At 40.4% G+C, this 16,066-nt stretch overlaps 1 protein-coding gene across 8 annotated transcripts in view; it reads left to right on the plus strand.

Annotated features, from left to right (window-relative positions):
* LOC119543434 (cat eye syndrome critical region protein 2) overlaps positions 1-16,066 on the plus strand; it is a 160,458-nt gene that overhangs the window by 90,813 nt on the left and 53,579 nt on the right. For 5 of the 8 annotated variants that reach the window (XR_005218581.1, XM_037848253.1, XM_037848254.1 and 2 more), the window contains exon 2: positions 13,767-13,861. The exons of 1 other annotated variant lie outside the window; for it this stretch is intronic. Coding sequence is in view for 3 of the 7 variants with exons in the window: in XM_037848253.1 (XP_037704181.1) it covers positions 13,767-13,861 (95 nt within the window). In the remaining 4 variants the exon portion in view is untranslated. Of the gene's footprint in view, positions 1-1,339; positions 1,359-11,523; positions 11,554-13,766; positions 13,862-16,066 lie in introns of those variants that run through there. 2 more of the 8 variants (XM_037848260.1, XM_037848258.1) reach the window with 2 other exon arrangements.

Here is a 16,066-nt window from a genome sequence, read left to right on the forward strand (position 1 = left end):
GCTCTGAGGAGGCACTGCACAATAGCAGGGGTTTAGGCACATGTTATTGTTAAGTCTTTATTTTTTAACATTTCATTGTTTATTTCTTAACATTTTAATTTTACCAGGTACCTTGCTTGTGTGTAGCTGCTGACTCCTGCTCATCTTTCAGCCTTTGCTGATCTTCCCCAGCAGTATTTTGAGCATACCTCTGTTGTGGTTTCAATCACATGGAATTGAAATTATTATTTTTTGTCTCTCACACCCCTTGCCCAATCTTAGGCTCTTTGAGCTTGAGGGGAGGGTTCTTCTTCCGTTTGGGTCTCTGTCACTTAACACAGAGCCTGGCACATACATGTATCCAAATGTTAGGGCTGCCTTTCCACTTCATTGTTGGGTATCACCATGTCTGTCACATGGTGAACTGATTCAGTTGATTCAATCAGAGGCACCCACCACACATGCACACCGTAATTATACATAAAATTTTCTGTGTGTGTGCGTTTTCACCATTCTCACATAGACCAGGACACGACCATATACGAACAACTAGACTTAGAACATTGCAAGATTATTTCCCATTTTAAACTTCTAGGGCCTTATCTTCAACATCACCCTTTGTTGTCTCTACCTGCCTCTACCCCAGCCTCCATTCAACTTTATCTTCCTTATTTGTGTATCCATTTAAAGATACTAGCAGTCTTTTTTGTTGAGGGGAGGGGGCAGATTGAAATTTGCTACCTAAAATTTCCTTGTCCTCCTTTTCTCTGCATATAGTCAGTCACAAAAATCCTATTGCCTCTGCTTCTGAAGTGCTTTCCTTTCATCTCTTCCTTTCTGTTTCCACTGTCCTCCCTCTAGGATTGGCCCCATCACCTCTTCCCTGGAAGGGATCGGGGCTCTATACACACACACACACAAACACAGTCTCTTTGCCTACACACACACAGTCTCTTTGCCTACACACACACACACACACACACACACACAGAGTCTCTTTGCCTAACAATGTGTCCTGCAGACCACGTCTAGATTAACCTTTCAGGTTTGATTATTCTTTCTTTTCCCTGCTCAGAAGTCTTTGGTGGCTCCCTAGTACCTAACACAATTTCCATCTAATCCAGTAGTGGGCTCTTAATTTCAGAGAATGATGGCTGCGTGACCTCAGAGGCCTAGAGCTCAGTGCGAAGCAGCTCTGAACATAACGTCTTTGATGAAGTCTCCTTTTTTATCTTTAAGGTATCTCCCCAAACAGCAACAAGAAGCAACAGCAATGAAGACAAACTGAAATTCGAAGTAAAACTCTTAGAAGGCAGTGCTTTTTTTACCTTGTGGTTTCCTATATTCTGGCCACACATACCCTGCATTTTGAAAGCCTTGTAAGTGTTGAGGTCCAGACTGCTCGATCTGGTATCTGAGGCTGTAGATGGTCTGCTGGGAACCTGCCTGTCCAGATTTTTTCTTTTCGTGGCCATGCCTGGCCAGCATAGGAGCCTCAGAACTGGCTAGGAGGCTTTCCAACTTTTTCAGTGTTCAGGAATTGTTTTTTATATCATAGGCATTTTCTAAAATGTTCTTGTGGGAGAAGACATTCTGGAGCCATGTTTGATATTTGTATCTTCAGAAAATCATTTTCTTCTAGATTCAGAAATTTATTGGATTAAGGTTTTATTTTTCATTTAACCTAATATTTTAGAGTTGCAGCCATATTTGACATGAGTAGCTATTTGTTTTGGTGTCCTTTCTGTTGTTACCAACATCTTCGAAGGTGGTGACTGCTTTTCATAGCCGTTGGCCCAGCTGTTTCAGGGAAGGTTGAGAGGAAATGGTAGGGTTGCAGCAGTGCAGCAGTGGGGACCTGCTAGTCTTTGGAGACTCCTGGGATAAATAGCTTGGTCAACTGAAAGTGTTATATAGCCAGTTTCAGGTCCCTCACCATTATACCCACTTGAGCTGATTTATACCTTGCAGCCTAAATTGGCATGGGCCATTACTTTTGAGAGTAAATTAATTCGTACCAAGTTAGAAAGCATCAGCTGCCAAAGTCAGGGATGCCTTCTGGAGGCCTGTGTGCTTGTTTCTTCATGTATTCTAAACCCACACTGCAGGCATTCTCTCATGGATAGCAGCTGGGATAGTCCTTCAAGAGGGCCTGCTTTGCATCTCCTTTGTGTAAGAGAAGTCTTGGGTCCTATACAGAAGCCCAGATCTTTGACCCACACACTGCATTGCAGTTGGTCCTTGTGCAAATTAGAAAGATTTGTAACCTTCTAAAATCTAATACAACAAACATGACTCCTTCTTCTTTCAGCATTTTTTCCCCCTCCTTAACCAAACTAAAAGGAGTGTTGTGACTCAACGGCAAGAGTGCAAATCTGTGCTCTTGATCGTTACTCAGAAGTTGAAAAAAAGTTTTTCTGTCTTGACGACCCTCTTTAGTAAACATTGTTTTTAAAATGTTTACAGAGTTTAGGAGAATGTCAAACAACAACAAGTACCTGTGATGTCATTTAAGAAAAGGTGTTAAGCATGGTACATTTAAGGAATTAATAATGTTCTAAACTTGGTCATTTGGCAGTCTCTAGCCTGGAAATTATCTTTGATTATTGGGCAGGCAGGACTTTCTGAAGGGGTTGAATTGTAAACCCTTTTCCAGGCAGTGTGCCGTGGGCCCTGTTCCTGTCCTCTCCTGCTGCTTCTCAGAGGGGGCGCCGTTCCCCTTGCCCAGTTCTGAGTTCTTTTTCCGGCCACCGACTGAAGGATTCGGTCTTGAGGGCAGAGGCGGTGAGACCATGTTAAACAGGCTTTTCCCTAATGAGCTGTGACGCCAGCTGCAAAGGGGACAAATCCTGTTACTCCCTTCAGCTGCTCTCTGAAGCTGCAGAGGAGCTGTAGTAACTGCCTCTCCCTTCTCTGCTGGTTGGCCATTTTTTCTGCTTTATTCCTCCCTCCTCTTCTGTCCTCTTCTTGGCAAAGTTCAGATTTCTGCACTCACAGCTCAGTGCTCACAGTGAAAAGGAAATACAAAAGGGGAGGAGAGAAAGCAAAAAAAAGGTGGGGGTGGTGGTGGTGGTAGGGATTTTAAGAAGTGTATCCCTCATTGCCTTAGTCTGACACTTAAGCTCTGGGTTGAAGCCTTAAGCAGTAGAGCTTTGAATAACCTGGATTTCCAAATAGTTTTCTGGAGTTAGTTTTATTGGCTTGTGAACACGTTAGTTCATGTATTAAAAGAATTTTAATTTCTATTATTTAAAAACCCTCTCTGGATTTTCAAAAGACAACTTTCTATCTCTTAGGTCTTTGCTCTTTTTCTACAAACTGTAATTGTAAGGAATATGAAATAATTGTAATAGCATTTTATAGGGCATTTTCCACGTGCTTTTATAAGCGTCTCATTTAGTCATTGCAACAGCCCTTAGAGAGTAAGACACTTTTAATGAGAAAATTATCAACTGGTAAGCCAGTTCTTTTGTTCAACAGGATTAAAGTGCTTTCCTGTTTCTTTTCCTCCTTACTCTCATTTTCTAATATTCTTATTTTATATATCACCCCAGGGTGGTGAAAATTGAGGCTGCTGTTCCTCTGCCTTGTTTCATCCATTTCGTACTAACTGATGGGTTAACTGGTTACTAAGAGGAAAGATAAATAAAAAAGCTTTGCTCTCCAGGGGGCTCATCACCTATTCTTCATTCTAATCTTTACTGATTTCTGCATTTTAGGTTTTGCTGAGCTAGAAGGGAAAAGTTCACTGATAACTTTCTCACCTCACAAGTTAGCATGGGCCTGCATATTTTTTGGTAGGGTATCTAGGTGGCTTCTGATATATTAATGATAACATTGTAGAATTATATTTTAAACCAGTTTTATACTTTGAATCCCATTGTCTTACTGATGTATGAGTTAGGAACTATATTCTGGGGATGGTGAATTGGGGAAAATGGTAGACAAGGGAGAGGAGTTGGATTATGTTTATAAATAACAGTGAGTTTTCCTCTCAATACTTGTACCATTTGAGAGAGAGTTGAAGCCTGCTCAGTTCCACTGTCTCTGATAGCCTACCCTTCTGTGTAACCTTCTCCAGTTGTTACCCCAGTTTTTACCAATTCTGTTTAATCTGTCCACCACAGTTGGGTTGAAGAACGAGATGATTTACTATTATTTTCAAATTAAAATAGGAATGTTAATCCCCAGTGTCTGCTGATAATGTCCAAGAAACTGACTGAATCAGCAAAGAAGAAGCCTGGTGACTGAGGTAGGCAGAAAATTTAGTGAAAGAATCTTCCCTCTTTTTTTTAAACCTCAGATTCATAGATTTTATTAATCATAATCCTTGGTTCATTACATTATCATCACCGATCTATGAATGTTTTCTTTAGTTTATTCTTTGATTTATAAATATCCTCATCTGTGAAAATAGCTTCTAAAAAAGAACTAGAATCTCATGAACATTGATCCTACCCAGTCTCCTGTCTCTGACCACCCATGGACATTTAAAAAAAATCTAGGTAGGGACTGAAAAATTACCTTAAATTTATTGATGAAAGTATAGATTTGCTCTGCAAATTAATAATTAAACTTTTGGTTATCTATTTAAGAAATAGTTCTTAGACTTTGAAAGAATCTATTTATATACCGTTGATTTACTAACCACTGCAGGTTAACAAGATGTTAATAATTTTGAACTTGAAAATTCTCAAATTTACATGTAAGCAAAATGTAGGTTTAAGGATAGTTTATCTTTTGGCCATGTCATTCTTCTTAACCTTTATATTTGTATTTATTTTTTGCCATTGATTCTCCTGCTTAGCTAATTGCAATTCTGCTTGCTGGTTGTTTGGGGGCAATACTGATAGGATATTGGCAGTTGATATGGTTTGGAGATTACAAGCCTTCACATTCTTGATGCTTTTTAAAAGATTTATTGGAAGAAATGACATAAGAAGCAAATGACCCACTCTTCCCACCAGTCACAACTAATCTTAGAGTAGATTGTTTAGTGGTTTACTATCTGTATTACATTTAATTACAGACACGGTTATCTATATCACATTTAATTCTTCAGTCAATTTCAGCAGGTTTCTGAGCCCGAGGAATGTACTGTAAATGGCCCGGATATTGATAAAGTAACTTTGTCTACATGACTTAATTATAACCATATAATTGGTCTATGGCCATATGGGGCTCTGCTCTTCACCTCTGTTGGTCAGTATGTTTGTGTCTTTTGTTCATTAAATCAGCAATTATTCATCTTCCACATTTTCCTTTTACCCTCTAGACCAAACAGTAGTGTGCATATGAGTCATGGGGCTCTTGTTAAAATGCAGATTCTGGTTTTGGTAAGTCCAATGTGGGGCCTGAGTTCAGTGCTCTGCTCTAACAGACCCCTAGACTGCCACTGGTCCCCACCTCTGGGGCCCACCCCACCATTCTGCACACTACCCTCAGGACCCTTTCCCCCTCATTCTTCACTCCTAGATGTGGGAGGAAAGCCCACACTCTTGGGTGTGGTTTTCAGAGAAGGCGCCCATGGGGTCTTCGTTCCATCTTCACCTCTGCTCTCTGACCACCACCTTCACTTTGGGAGAGCACTTGGCACACCCCACACGTGCCAGGAACATGCACTGCCTGCTTGCTACGATCCTCTCTTTTCGAGACCCTCTGTCAGGCTTACCTCCTTGACACTCCTCAGGGACTCTAGTTCTTCCTGTTTTCCCCTTTCACTTTGTGAATACAGTAGAGCATTTATCACATTGGCTCATAATTATTTGCTACCATTCAGTCAAGAAAATATTTGAGTACCTACTCTGCAACAGACTGTTCTAGTTACTTAGGAGATAGCAGTGAACACAATTTTTTAAAAAGCGAACACTGAAAATTTCTCTTTCCATATGAGTTCATAAAGTCCTGGGACTGATTTACCTTTCTGTCCCATTGTCTGGCATATAGTATCTTTATCTGCACTATACATTTTTGTTGAATGAGTGTGACGACCTACTATTGAATTCTGTGCTAATGTTACATGGCAGAGCCACAGAGAAAACAAACTGGGAATATTTCTTCCCATAAGCAGCTTACCTTAGAGGTAGACAAAACTAACACTAATGTTGTTGGTAATTTTATTAGTTATTTTACTTATTTTATTATTTTATTTTATTGTTATATTATTTCTCAAGGAGCAGAGAGGGCATTCAGTGATCCTATCACTACGTTGCAGAAAACGTTTTAATTTTGCTTCCTGAGAGGCCAGTGTTACCCCTAGGACCTGGACACACGCTGCGGCCTTCTAGTGAAAGTGATGCTAGCTGGCCTTGTTAAAGGACAGGAGGCAAGAGACGAAACAGTAAGGGATTTAGGACTATAGCTTGACCTTGTTTCTACAAGAGTGGCATTTCTTAGAAAATTAATGTTTTAAATGATTTGCCATGGAATAAAGCAGATCCTCTGTGTAGATGGCACGTTTATCCTGTGGCTTCTAAGAATCCTGGCCCACTTACACTCTCAGAGGCTGGGGATTTTAACTGTTCAGTTCTGGATTGTCGAGTTGATCTGGGCAGACTTCTTGCAGTCACTTCTTTCCTGAAGCCTCACCAGTTCTTATTTATCTTCTTGGATGTGGCTTTATTATAATTTAATTTGATACTTCTGCTCTTTAAAAATACCAGGAGATACCAGCTAGTGCAGGAGTCACCAACTTTATTCAAGAATCACATTGTCCACTTTATTTACTCACTGATGAAAACAGGGACAAAACACTGACACATAAAAATATAAAGCAATACTTAAAGCTACTACAGTGCCAAAGGAGTTGCTGGAGGAACCAGCAAAGTGGGGCTCATCTAGGAAGGTTTTTCTGGATGAAGTGTTTTGTGTAAAGTAGATTTGACAGAGGAGGAGAAGGAAGGGATTTGTATAGCGGGAGAATGGTACATGTAAGGGCTTGGAGATAAGTGAGAGAGGTGGTTATTCTAATTGTTAAAACCATCAGGCCTTTCTAGAATAGAGAACATGAGCTGGTAGGAAGCAGCCTTGTATGTGGAAGGATCCCTGGCTGGATGACCTGGGTTTGACTTCAGGCTCTACCAGTGACTTGCTGAGAATCCTTGGAGGATCCAGTTAACCTTTCCAGACTTAGTGTCCTTATCCTTAAATTGAAAGAGTCTAAATATGTGATCTGGAAGTTACCTTTCTGCTCTAGCATTCAGTGATTTTGACTTATCTACCAAAGGCAGAGGTCCAGGTCTTTTTACTTTGAGGGTTTAGTTTCATTTATAATTGCAGTTTACTTTGGAGCCCTGCCCAGTGAATAGCCTTACACTATGAGCCATTCACATCTTCCTTTGCCTCTCATTTACTTCTGCTGGCTCTTGAATTCATGTCTCTCCCTTTCTGCTGCAATTTCCCTCACTCATTAAATCCTTCAGGACCTTTCTGCTGTACGGTTGCTTGCCTCCCACCGCCTGCCACTGGAATTCATCGTACACAGCTGCTAGGTTAGTCTTACTGCACCTCTCCTCTATACACTTGAACTGTAGTGGATTTCTGTTGCCTTCCAAACAAAGGCCAAACTCATTAGCTTGGTGTTCAGTATCATCTATCAATCTTAGCTCATGTTACTCCCCTTCATGTAATCTACCCAATAGCTCAGCTAAAACTTAATATCCTCCTGCCTTTGCTTGGGTTGTTCCCTGCACCTGGCTATGCCTTCCCTCTCCCCTATTGTCACACAGCCACAATTTTCCCATCTCAGGTGCCACCTTCTTCACGAACACTCTCAAGGCTCCTCATGGCCAGAAGTAATCCTTTTCTCCTCAGCTCCCATAGCACCCTTAGCATCTTTTCTCTAACAGTGATAATTACTTTGTTTTTATTTTCTGTACCTTCTTCTCTCTCCTAACTGAACCGACCCCTCCCCAGTGCTCAGTAAGTAGTATATTATTTTACACGATGTGGTGACTAATAAATATTTGTCGAATGAGTTCTGGCTAATCAAAGTCCAGATCCTTCCTGTCTCTGGTTGATAGGTTTTCTTATTTTTCTAGAGGACCACTAACTAGAATATAGAAAAGAATTCTGCCCACAGGAATTTATAAACTAATTTGAGAGTAAGAATTGTTGTAGATGTGTTAGCAATTCCCAAATTATGTAAGACAAGAAGAGTATTTTCAAGCTCGATCGTCATCTTTGAATTTAGGATTTCATTTCCAAACGTGAGATTTCAAGGCAGTAGAGACCTTCCTTTTCAGTTGTACCACCCCCCACCTCCACCCCCCGGATAGTTTGTTATGTATTTGTGCCATTTAGTAAGCCTAGCAGTTTTTTGTCCTGTTAAGGTTTTTTTTTTTTTAAATATGGGACAATGTTATTTATTTAGTAAGAAGAAAACAGCACTTACACAATCTATTTTTCAAACAACGCTACTATTGACAGTATGTATTGGCAGCTTAATTAAGAAGTCTGTGGATGATGTTTCAAGGCAACGGGCACATTTTCAGTTCAGATGGACACTATTCAAGACAGACGTGTCTACTGTTGGATCATACATACTGAAATCTGTCACAGACACTACATACAAATGTCTAGTACCTACAGTCATAGCATCTTCACAGTGGGAAAGGACTTACATTTTTATTCACAAGTTAGAAATAACTTTTTGGAACAATTTTTTAGTCAGTCTGCAAATGGAACATAAAGAACAATGCAGTGACTTCTGAAATAATTACTTAGCCATATTTTTATACAGAGCCATGTCCCATGTCTCTTTTATTCCTTCCCTACCCTATCTTGGGTCCATGGACACACTCCCCTACCTCAAATTCGGTCCAAACTCTCCCCTTCTCCATGCTAATAGCTCACTCAGACTGGTAGGCCCCTTGGTCAAGAAAGTAGAGAACTGTCAGGGAGTAATTCACCTCCCAAGAAATGTACAAACACACGTTAGATCTCACAACATATTTTTCCAACAGACAATCCATCCCTAAGGTGAAAAATAGAATTTCACACAAATTAACCCAAACTATAATGTGTTACTATCTTTAAGGTCCTCTGAATATTTGTGGGATCAATAAAATGGATCTCATCTATAGAAAGTCCAACAAAAAAATGGAATTAAGATATCCTGAGTTTCCCACATTAGGAGTTGGGTATTTTGTTTTCTGTTTTTTTTTTTTTTTCTTGTTATTTTTGTTTTTAATTAAAGAGAAGGGACTGAAAATGCTTACAAAATATACTTTTGAATTCTTTTTATTTCTTGCCTTAGGGACACATTTAATCAAGAGCAGAAGAAAAATAAATGTGCCCAGAAACAACTTACGAGTTTACTGAAGGCAGGGACCACGTCTTATTTGTTTCCTTCATTTCCCTCCCCTATTTTGCAGTGATAGTAGAGGTACTCAGATCAGTTGAAAAGGCAATGCATGCTTCAGTTCACATTAATTTGGAAGGGTGCAATGATTTAAGGAGCAGCTGAGACAAACAAGGTAGATTCAAATCTCTTCTGAATTTTGGCTAGTGAGGTACAATGTCTTGAAGATTTCCTTTCCTGAAGCTTGCATAAGACTGGCATCATTAACTGCTGGCCAGCATTGCTTAATGACTTGATTTCCTTCCATTTTTGGTGAAGGTTAACAAGATGATTCTTTGATAGTTCTCTTTTCAACAAAAACATGTGAAAGATGATTTGAAGCAGGTTTTCAGTGTCAGGTGTCTGCCCCAGTCCTAGAGGCACTACATGTGGATTTAAGTCACAAGTCTCCATGGAAAGGTTTGCCTATATATGGTTCTTCTTTTCAGTGTTTTAGTCTCTTCTGTCTTAGTCTCTTCTCTGGTGCTTGATTTTTGTCCTCTCCAGGGCTAGGTATCCAACTTTTTTTTTTCCCTATGCATTTTTTTTTAAATTAGTTACAGTCTCTGGTTTATGCTGATTGCATCCCTCCCCCAATGCCTCCCCATTTTTAACACCTTGCAAGGTTGACATTTGCTTGTTCTCCCTCGTAAAAGAACATATTTGTACATTTTGTCACAATTGTTGAAAACTCTAGATTTCATCAAGTTACAGTCCCAGTCTTTTCTCCTTTCTTGTGGTGTCTCACATGCTCCCCACCTTCCTTTCTCAACCATATTCATAGTTATCTTTGTTCAGTGTACTTACATTGTTGTGCTACCATCTCCCCAAATTGTGTTCCAAGCCACGCACTCCTGTCTTCTATCACCATGTAATGCTCCCTTTAGTATTTCCTGTAGGGCAGGTGTCTTGTTCACAAAGTCTCTCATTGTCTGTTTGTCAGAAAATATTTTGAGCTCTCCCTCATATTTGAAGGACAGCTTTGCTGGATATAGGATTCTTGGTTGGCTATTTTTCTCTTTCAGTATCTTAAATATATCACACCACTTCCTTCTTGCCTCCATGGTTTCTGCTGAGAGATCCGCACATAGTCTTATTAAGCTTCCTTTGTATGTAGTGGATCGCTTTTCTCTTGCTGCTTTCAGGATTCTCTCTTTGTCTTTGACATTTGATAATCTGATTATTAAGTGTCTTGGCATAGGCCTATTCAGATCTCTTCTGTTTGGAGTACGCTGCACTTCTTGGATCTGTAATTTTATGTCTTTCATAAGAGATGGGAAATTTTCATGAATTATTTCCTCTGTTATTGCTTCTGCCCCTTTTCCCTTCTCTTCTCCTTCTGGGACACCAATGATATGTACATTATTGTACTTTGTTTCATCCTTAATTTCCCAGAGACGTTGCTCATATTTTTTCATTCTTTTCTCCATCTGCTCCTTTGCCTGTAGGCTTTCAGGTGCCTTATTCTCCAGTTCCTGAGTATTTTCTTCTGTCTCTTGAGATCTGCTGTTGTATGTTTCCATTGTGTCTTTCATCTCTTGTGTTGTGCCTTTCATTTCCATAGATTCTACTAGTTTTTTTGAACTTTTGATTTCTGCCGTATATATGCCCAGTGATTCCTTTACAGCCTCTATCTCTTTTGCAATATCTTCTCTAAACTTTTTGAATTGATTTAGCATTAGTTGTTTAAATTCCTGTATCTCAGTTGAAGTGTACGTTTGTTCCTTTGACTGGGCCATAACTTTGTTTTTCTTAGTGTAGGTTGTAATTTTCTGTTGTCTAGGCATGGTTTCCTTGGTTATCCAAATCAGGTTCTCCCAGACCAGAATAGGCTCAGGTCCCAGAGGGAAGAAATATTCAGTATCTGGTGTGTCTTAGAAAATTGCTCCACCCTTTGATGCCTCAGGTCACTGTGCTTTTCTGCCCAGCAGGTGACGCCTGTTAGCCTATAATCCTTGACTGGTGTGAGGAGGTTTGGACTGTTCCCCCAGGCTCTAGGGTCTGGTTCTGAATGGAAAGGGCCCCACCCCTTTCCTCCTAGAGAGGACAGACCCCCCAGGTGGAGGTCATTAGCATTTCAATGGTCTCTCTCTCTCTGTGCTTGTGCTGTCTCCACCCTTCCCCGAGTCACAGCCCTGGAAACTGAAAATGACTGGGGCTTTCTCCACTGAGCTGAAAAAGAAACAGACAGTCCCCTTCAGACCCAGTCCAAGGCGACCCTCCGGCTCTCCAAGGTCAGTCGTCACCCATAGCCTCTGTCTGTTTTTTGGGGGATTCATACCTGTAGTGAGCAGTTCACACTCGCTACTTAAAACCCCAGTTGGAGCTCAGCTGAGCTATATTCACTTGCTGGGAGAGAGCTTCTCTCTGGCACCACGAGGCTTTGCAGCTCGGTCTATGGGGGAGGGGGTCTCACGACTTGGATCCGCAGGTTTTACTTACAGATTTTATGCTGTGTTCTTGGGCATTCCTCCCAATTCAGGTTGGTGTATGATGAGTGGATGGTCTTGTTTGTCCCCCCACAGTTATTCTGGATTATTTACTAGTTGTTTCTGGTTTTTTGTAGTTATTCCAGGGCGACTACCTAGCTTCCACTCCTCTCTATGCCGCCATCCTGCCCCTTCCTCTGTCTCTATCTCCAGCTGTTTTTAAAATATCATTATTAGGTATTCCAACTTTGAGAAAGAGAGTGGTTACCTCTGGGGAAGACGTAGAGGAGAATTGGGCTGGAATAGGATATAAAGGGATTCAGCAGTCTCTCTGACCTTTCATTTCTTTATAACGTCAAGAGGGATGAGTTTCAAGTTGTTTTTTCAGTGAAGATGGACTTGCTGATCTAACCAGTTCTCTTGCCAAAACTCCCTGGTGAACAGTAGCTAACATCAGGGAATGGTAACTACTACCAGGATGAGGCTCTGGGGCTCCCCTTGAAGGTAAAGGTAAGAAAATTTGAGGAGAAATGTGGAGAACATCTGCCATAACGTGATGCAGGTCAAAAGCCACAATTATGTTGACGTGTTATTTGATGCTGAAATCTTGTCACCTAACAGGGTTCCAGAAGTGATTTCCTCTCTCTGGATCCTAGCATTTTCCAGGGCATCATTGGCATGCAGGAAGGCAGAAAAGAAGACATTTCACTTTCTTAAAAGCAATTCTGGTTGGATCAGGACTTGGCTGACTCTCGCTTCTGGTGCCCACAACACAGGGTCCAAGGACCGAGGGGACTGGGCCTGTGGACCCAGAGTCCAGCTGGCCTCCAGTTGCCTGGCACCGCCTGGCATTTGTTTTTCCTCATGCTCTTGCCTCCTTTCCCACACTCTCCATCTCTTTCCCTCTCCCTGTCTCCCTCCTTTCCTCTCTCCTGTGGAGTTTTTAAGAGTGCATACTTAAAAATTTAGGAATTTTCAAAGTAAAAGAATAAATAGAACAATTAAAATGGTTGACAAAAGGAATTTACCATTTCTATAGTAGAAGCAGACTACACACTACCATGTCATTGGTGTTAAGATCAGAAAGTGCACCTTGTGCATACTTTATGCTTTCAAAACCATGACTCAGGTCCACAGACATTTGAGTTTTCTCTGGATTGTAGATCTGGTTATTGGCAAATAAGTCCAGAAGCATAGTGGATCCTTGGGATCCACTTGGTTTGTATGCACAGGTTTGATGACTCAGAACATGTTCCATTGCCTCAGAAAATACTGGTTTATATTTGGGTGGTTGAGAAGAGGAGTAGAATCCCCTAAAATTTCTTACTGCCACTTTTCATCCCAATAGTCCCTTTTAATTAATCTTTGTTTAGACTACTATGCTGACATAAACTGAGTGTTTGACATGGTCTACCTAAACCCCAGGGACGGTAAATAATCTCACCTAGGATTAGGCAATTAACATAGACCTCACCTCACGTCTTTTCAGATGATGTAAGGTTAATCTCAATTCTAGCAATCGCCTATCATCAGTCATGTAAGTCCTCCAAAGTAAAAATCGCTATGTTGTTCATTGTCTGTGCAGTTTAGTTCAAAGGCAGTGGTTCTTTAAAGCTGTTGCAGATCATTTACCTGTTGGAACTGTTAGGTAAATGAAGAAGCAATTAAATGATTGCTCCCTTAGTCTCTCTTGCCATTAAAATAGGAAGCAATACAGCATATTTATAGAAGTTAAGTTCTTTAGCAACTTTGCATATAACATTGATTTATAAAAAATAAATATATATGTGTTGTTCTTCTGTATGCAGATAACAGGAATGGGGCTTTGGTGAGGAGCAAAGAGAAACGTACCCCATAGAAAAACAGAAAGTGGGACTTGAGCTGCTCTTCTGGCAGCAGCTGTGGGGGGCCATAATCAAGTTCCTTGGGGCTTGTGGTGGTGGTGGGTGGAATATAAGAGAGCTCTGCCTGTGTTTGATGTGTCAGTCTCTCTCTCTCTCACTCTCTCACTCTCTCAGGAGTTAGAAGCAGCTCTTCACAGAGATGATGTGGAGTTCATCAGTGACCTGATCGCCTGCCTGCTTCAGGGCTGCTATCAACGAAGGGATATTACGTGAGTAATCCTGGTCTTGCTCAGTATTTCTTGCACAAGAACCCGGTTATAGTGCTCTGTCATGTTTCCTATAATAAATCAGAGCTGATCATCAGCCAATAAATAATGGTGTAGTATATATAAGATAACAGTGAGTATATGTAAATGGTTACCAGGCCCTGTGTTCCAGGCCCTGTGTTTGGCTTCTTCTGCCATTGAGGTTTAATTCTATTATAATCCTTGCATTTATTTGTCTCTAAAATCTATAATATCCCTTACTCTTGGATACAACAACTAACATGTTCAAGTGTTAGAACTTCTTCCTTTTAGTATATGCCTTTCTGATTTTTTTTTTTTTTTTTTTTTGCAGTATTGGGAAAATGTTGCCTATTTAATCTAAATTTAACTACATTTCTGCCACTCAGATATCTTCGGCTCATATAACTGAAGTAATTTTTAACTTGGAGCGTCTAGGCTCCCTTACTCCACAACTGCCAAGTAAACAGTTTTCTATGCCTTTGAAATATGTAGACACTTGGAGAAAAATTTTATCTCTACAGGCAAATAAAGGAGATTCTTGATAAGGCCTTTTCCCTTGTTTTGACCCTAACTTGTTATACACTTTCCTTGCCATATTTCTATTCGGAGCAGAATATAGGGAAGCTTGTAAAAAGCTGACACGCAATGGGTTTCTCAGTCTCTTGGTCCGCTACCACCATGCGGGGTTTAGGTTGTTATGTTTTATACTTTCCAGACAGTTAAAGCTGGTGTCTCAAATATTTTTGTTCTAGTAAGCTCTCTCTTAGGTGCTTTTAGGGCTGGGGAAAATAGGCCTGCTATTAATCCTCACTGAACTTGTACTCGCGAGGTGAGAAAGAAATCGACTAAATGTCATTTTTCTCAGGATGGATATGTATATTCCTCAGGATAGAGTTATTACTGCCCCTGGACTTGCTCTTGTTATAATGCGTTTGTTTCTTAGAATATCCGGGTTGTTGTGCCAGGCAAAGAATGGGAAGAAAAGGGGGGGAAATCATGTGGCTTACCACTCAAACACGGTATTTGCTAAGTTTTTAGTGTATTTTCTTCTATTTTCTTTTTAGGGTGTAGACTTTTTCTTGTAACCACCTTTATAAAAAACGTGATTGTCAAATAATCCAGTCTGTTTGGTGGACATTTGTGTTGAGCTTTTAACTGTTGTACACCCTCTATGGTGAACACAAAAGTTTGCACACCTGGTGAATTATCTCCTTAGTATGACTTTCTGGAGCTGAAATCTCTCAGCCAAAAGAAATACCTGTTTAAGACTTTTGAACAAATCTGCCAGGCTGCCTACCACAGAGATTGTTCCATTTTATCTTGGGAACCCATCAGTGTGTGAAGTGTCTGGTTCCCTAACTCAGGTTCGCTCTGTACATTGTTCACTACATGCCAGCCCATAGTACTGGGAGGACAAACACATTCTCCAGTCCTTCATGGAGCTTACAGTCCTGTGCAAGGAGGGGTCCACTAATAATGGAAGTAATGGTTATACAATTACGGATTATACAGTTGTGTGATAAGTGTTCTGAGGTCAAAGTGGAGAGTGTCGGCAGAGCGTGTAACTTGGTGTGCAGAAGTGATGTGTGAACTGAGTCTTCGTGTAGGGGCTTGCTGAGGCAGTACCCACAGATTTTCAAACCCAATAAATCAGTGACTGCATGACACATGCTAGCATCTACTTCTGGGCATTTGATTCTTTTGGGGTGTACCTGTCCATCTGTTTTGTTTGGCTTTGATTTCAACTGCATGGCTCCGTCTCTCACTAGTCAGTGTGGTCCTGTGCCTTGATATTTTTCCCCCATTTATAAAACAAGCATAATAGTATCTACCTTATAGGATTATTATGAGGATGAAGTAGCATTGTGTTTGTAAAACACTAGGGATAGTACCTGGAACATAATAACAACAATGGAGTGATTATTCCTTTATTTTATTTTTCAATGTTTGATAGAGTTAGCCCCTTCAGTTTATCCCTCGATTTTAAAATGTTGCTAACCAATCCTGCCCAGTAATTCTTCCAGATGATGATTGCACAATTCTGTCATGTTATAAGAAATCCCTTTATCATTTTGACTAGTATCAAATAAACCTATGAGTAAATTTGGGCAAAATTGACATTTTCACAATATTTAGAGTGCTCATTTATTCAATCCTTTTATTTTTATTTTTATTTTATTTTTTAAT

This window comes from Choloepus didactylus, chromosome 8 (genome assembly GCF_015220235.1).
Source record: "Choloepus didactylus isolate mChoDid1 chromosome 8, mChoDid1.pri, whole genome shotgun sequence".
Classification (NCBI taxonomy): domain Eukaryota; kingdom Metazoa; phylum Chordata; class Mammalia; order Pilosa; family Megalonychidae; genus Choloepus; species Choloepus didactylus.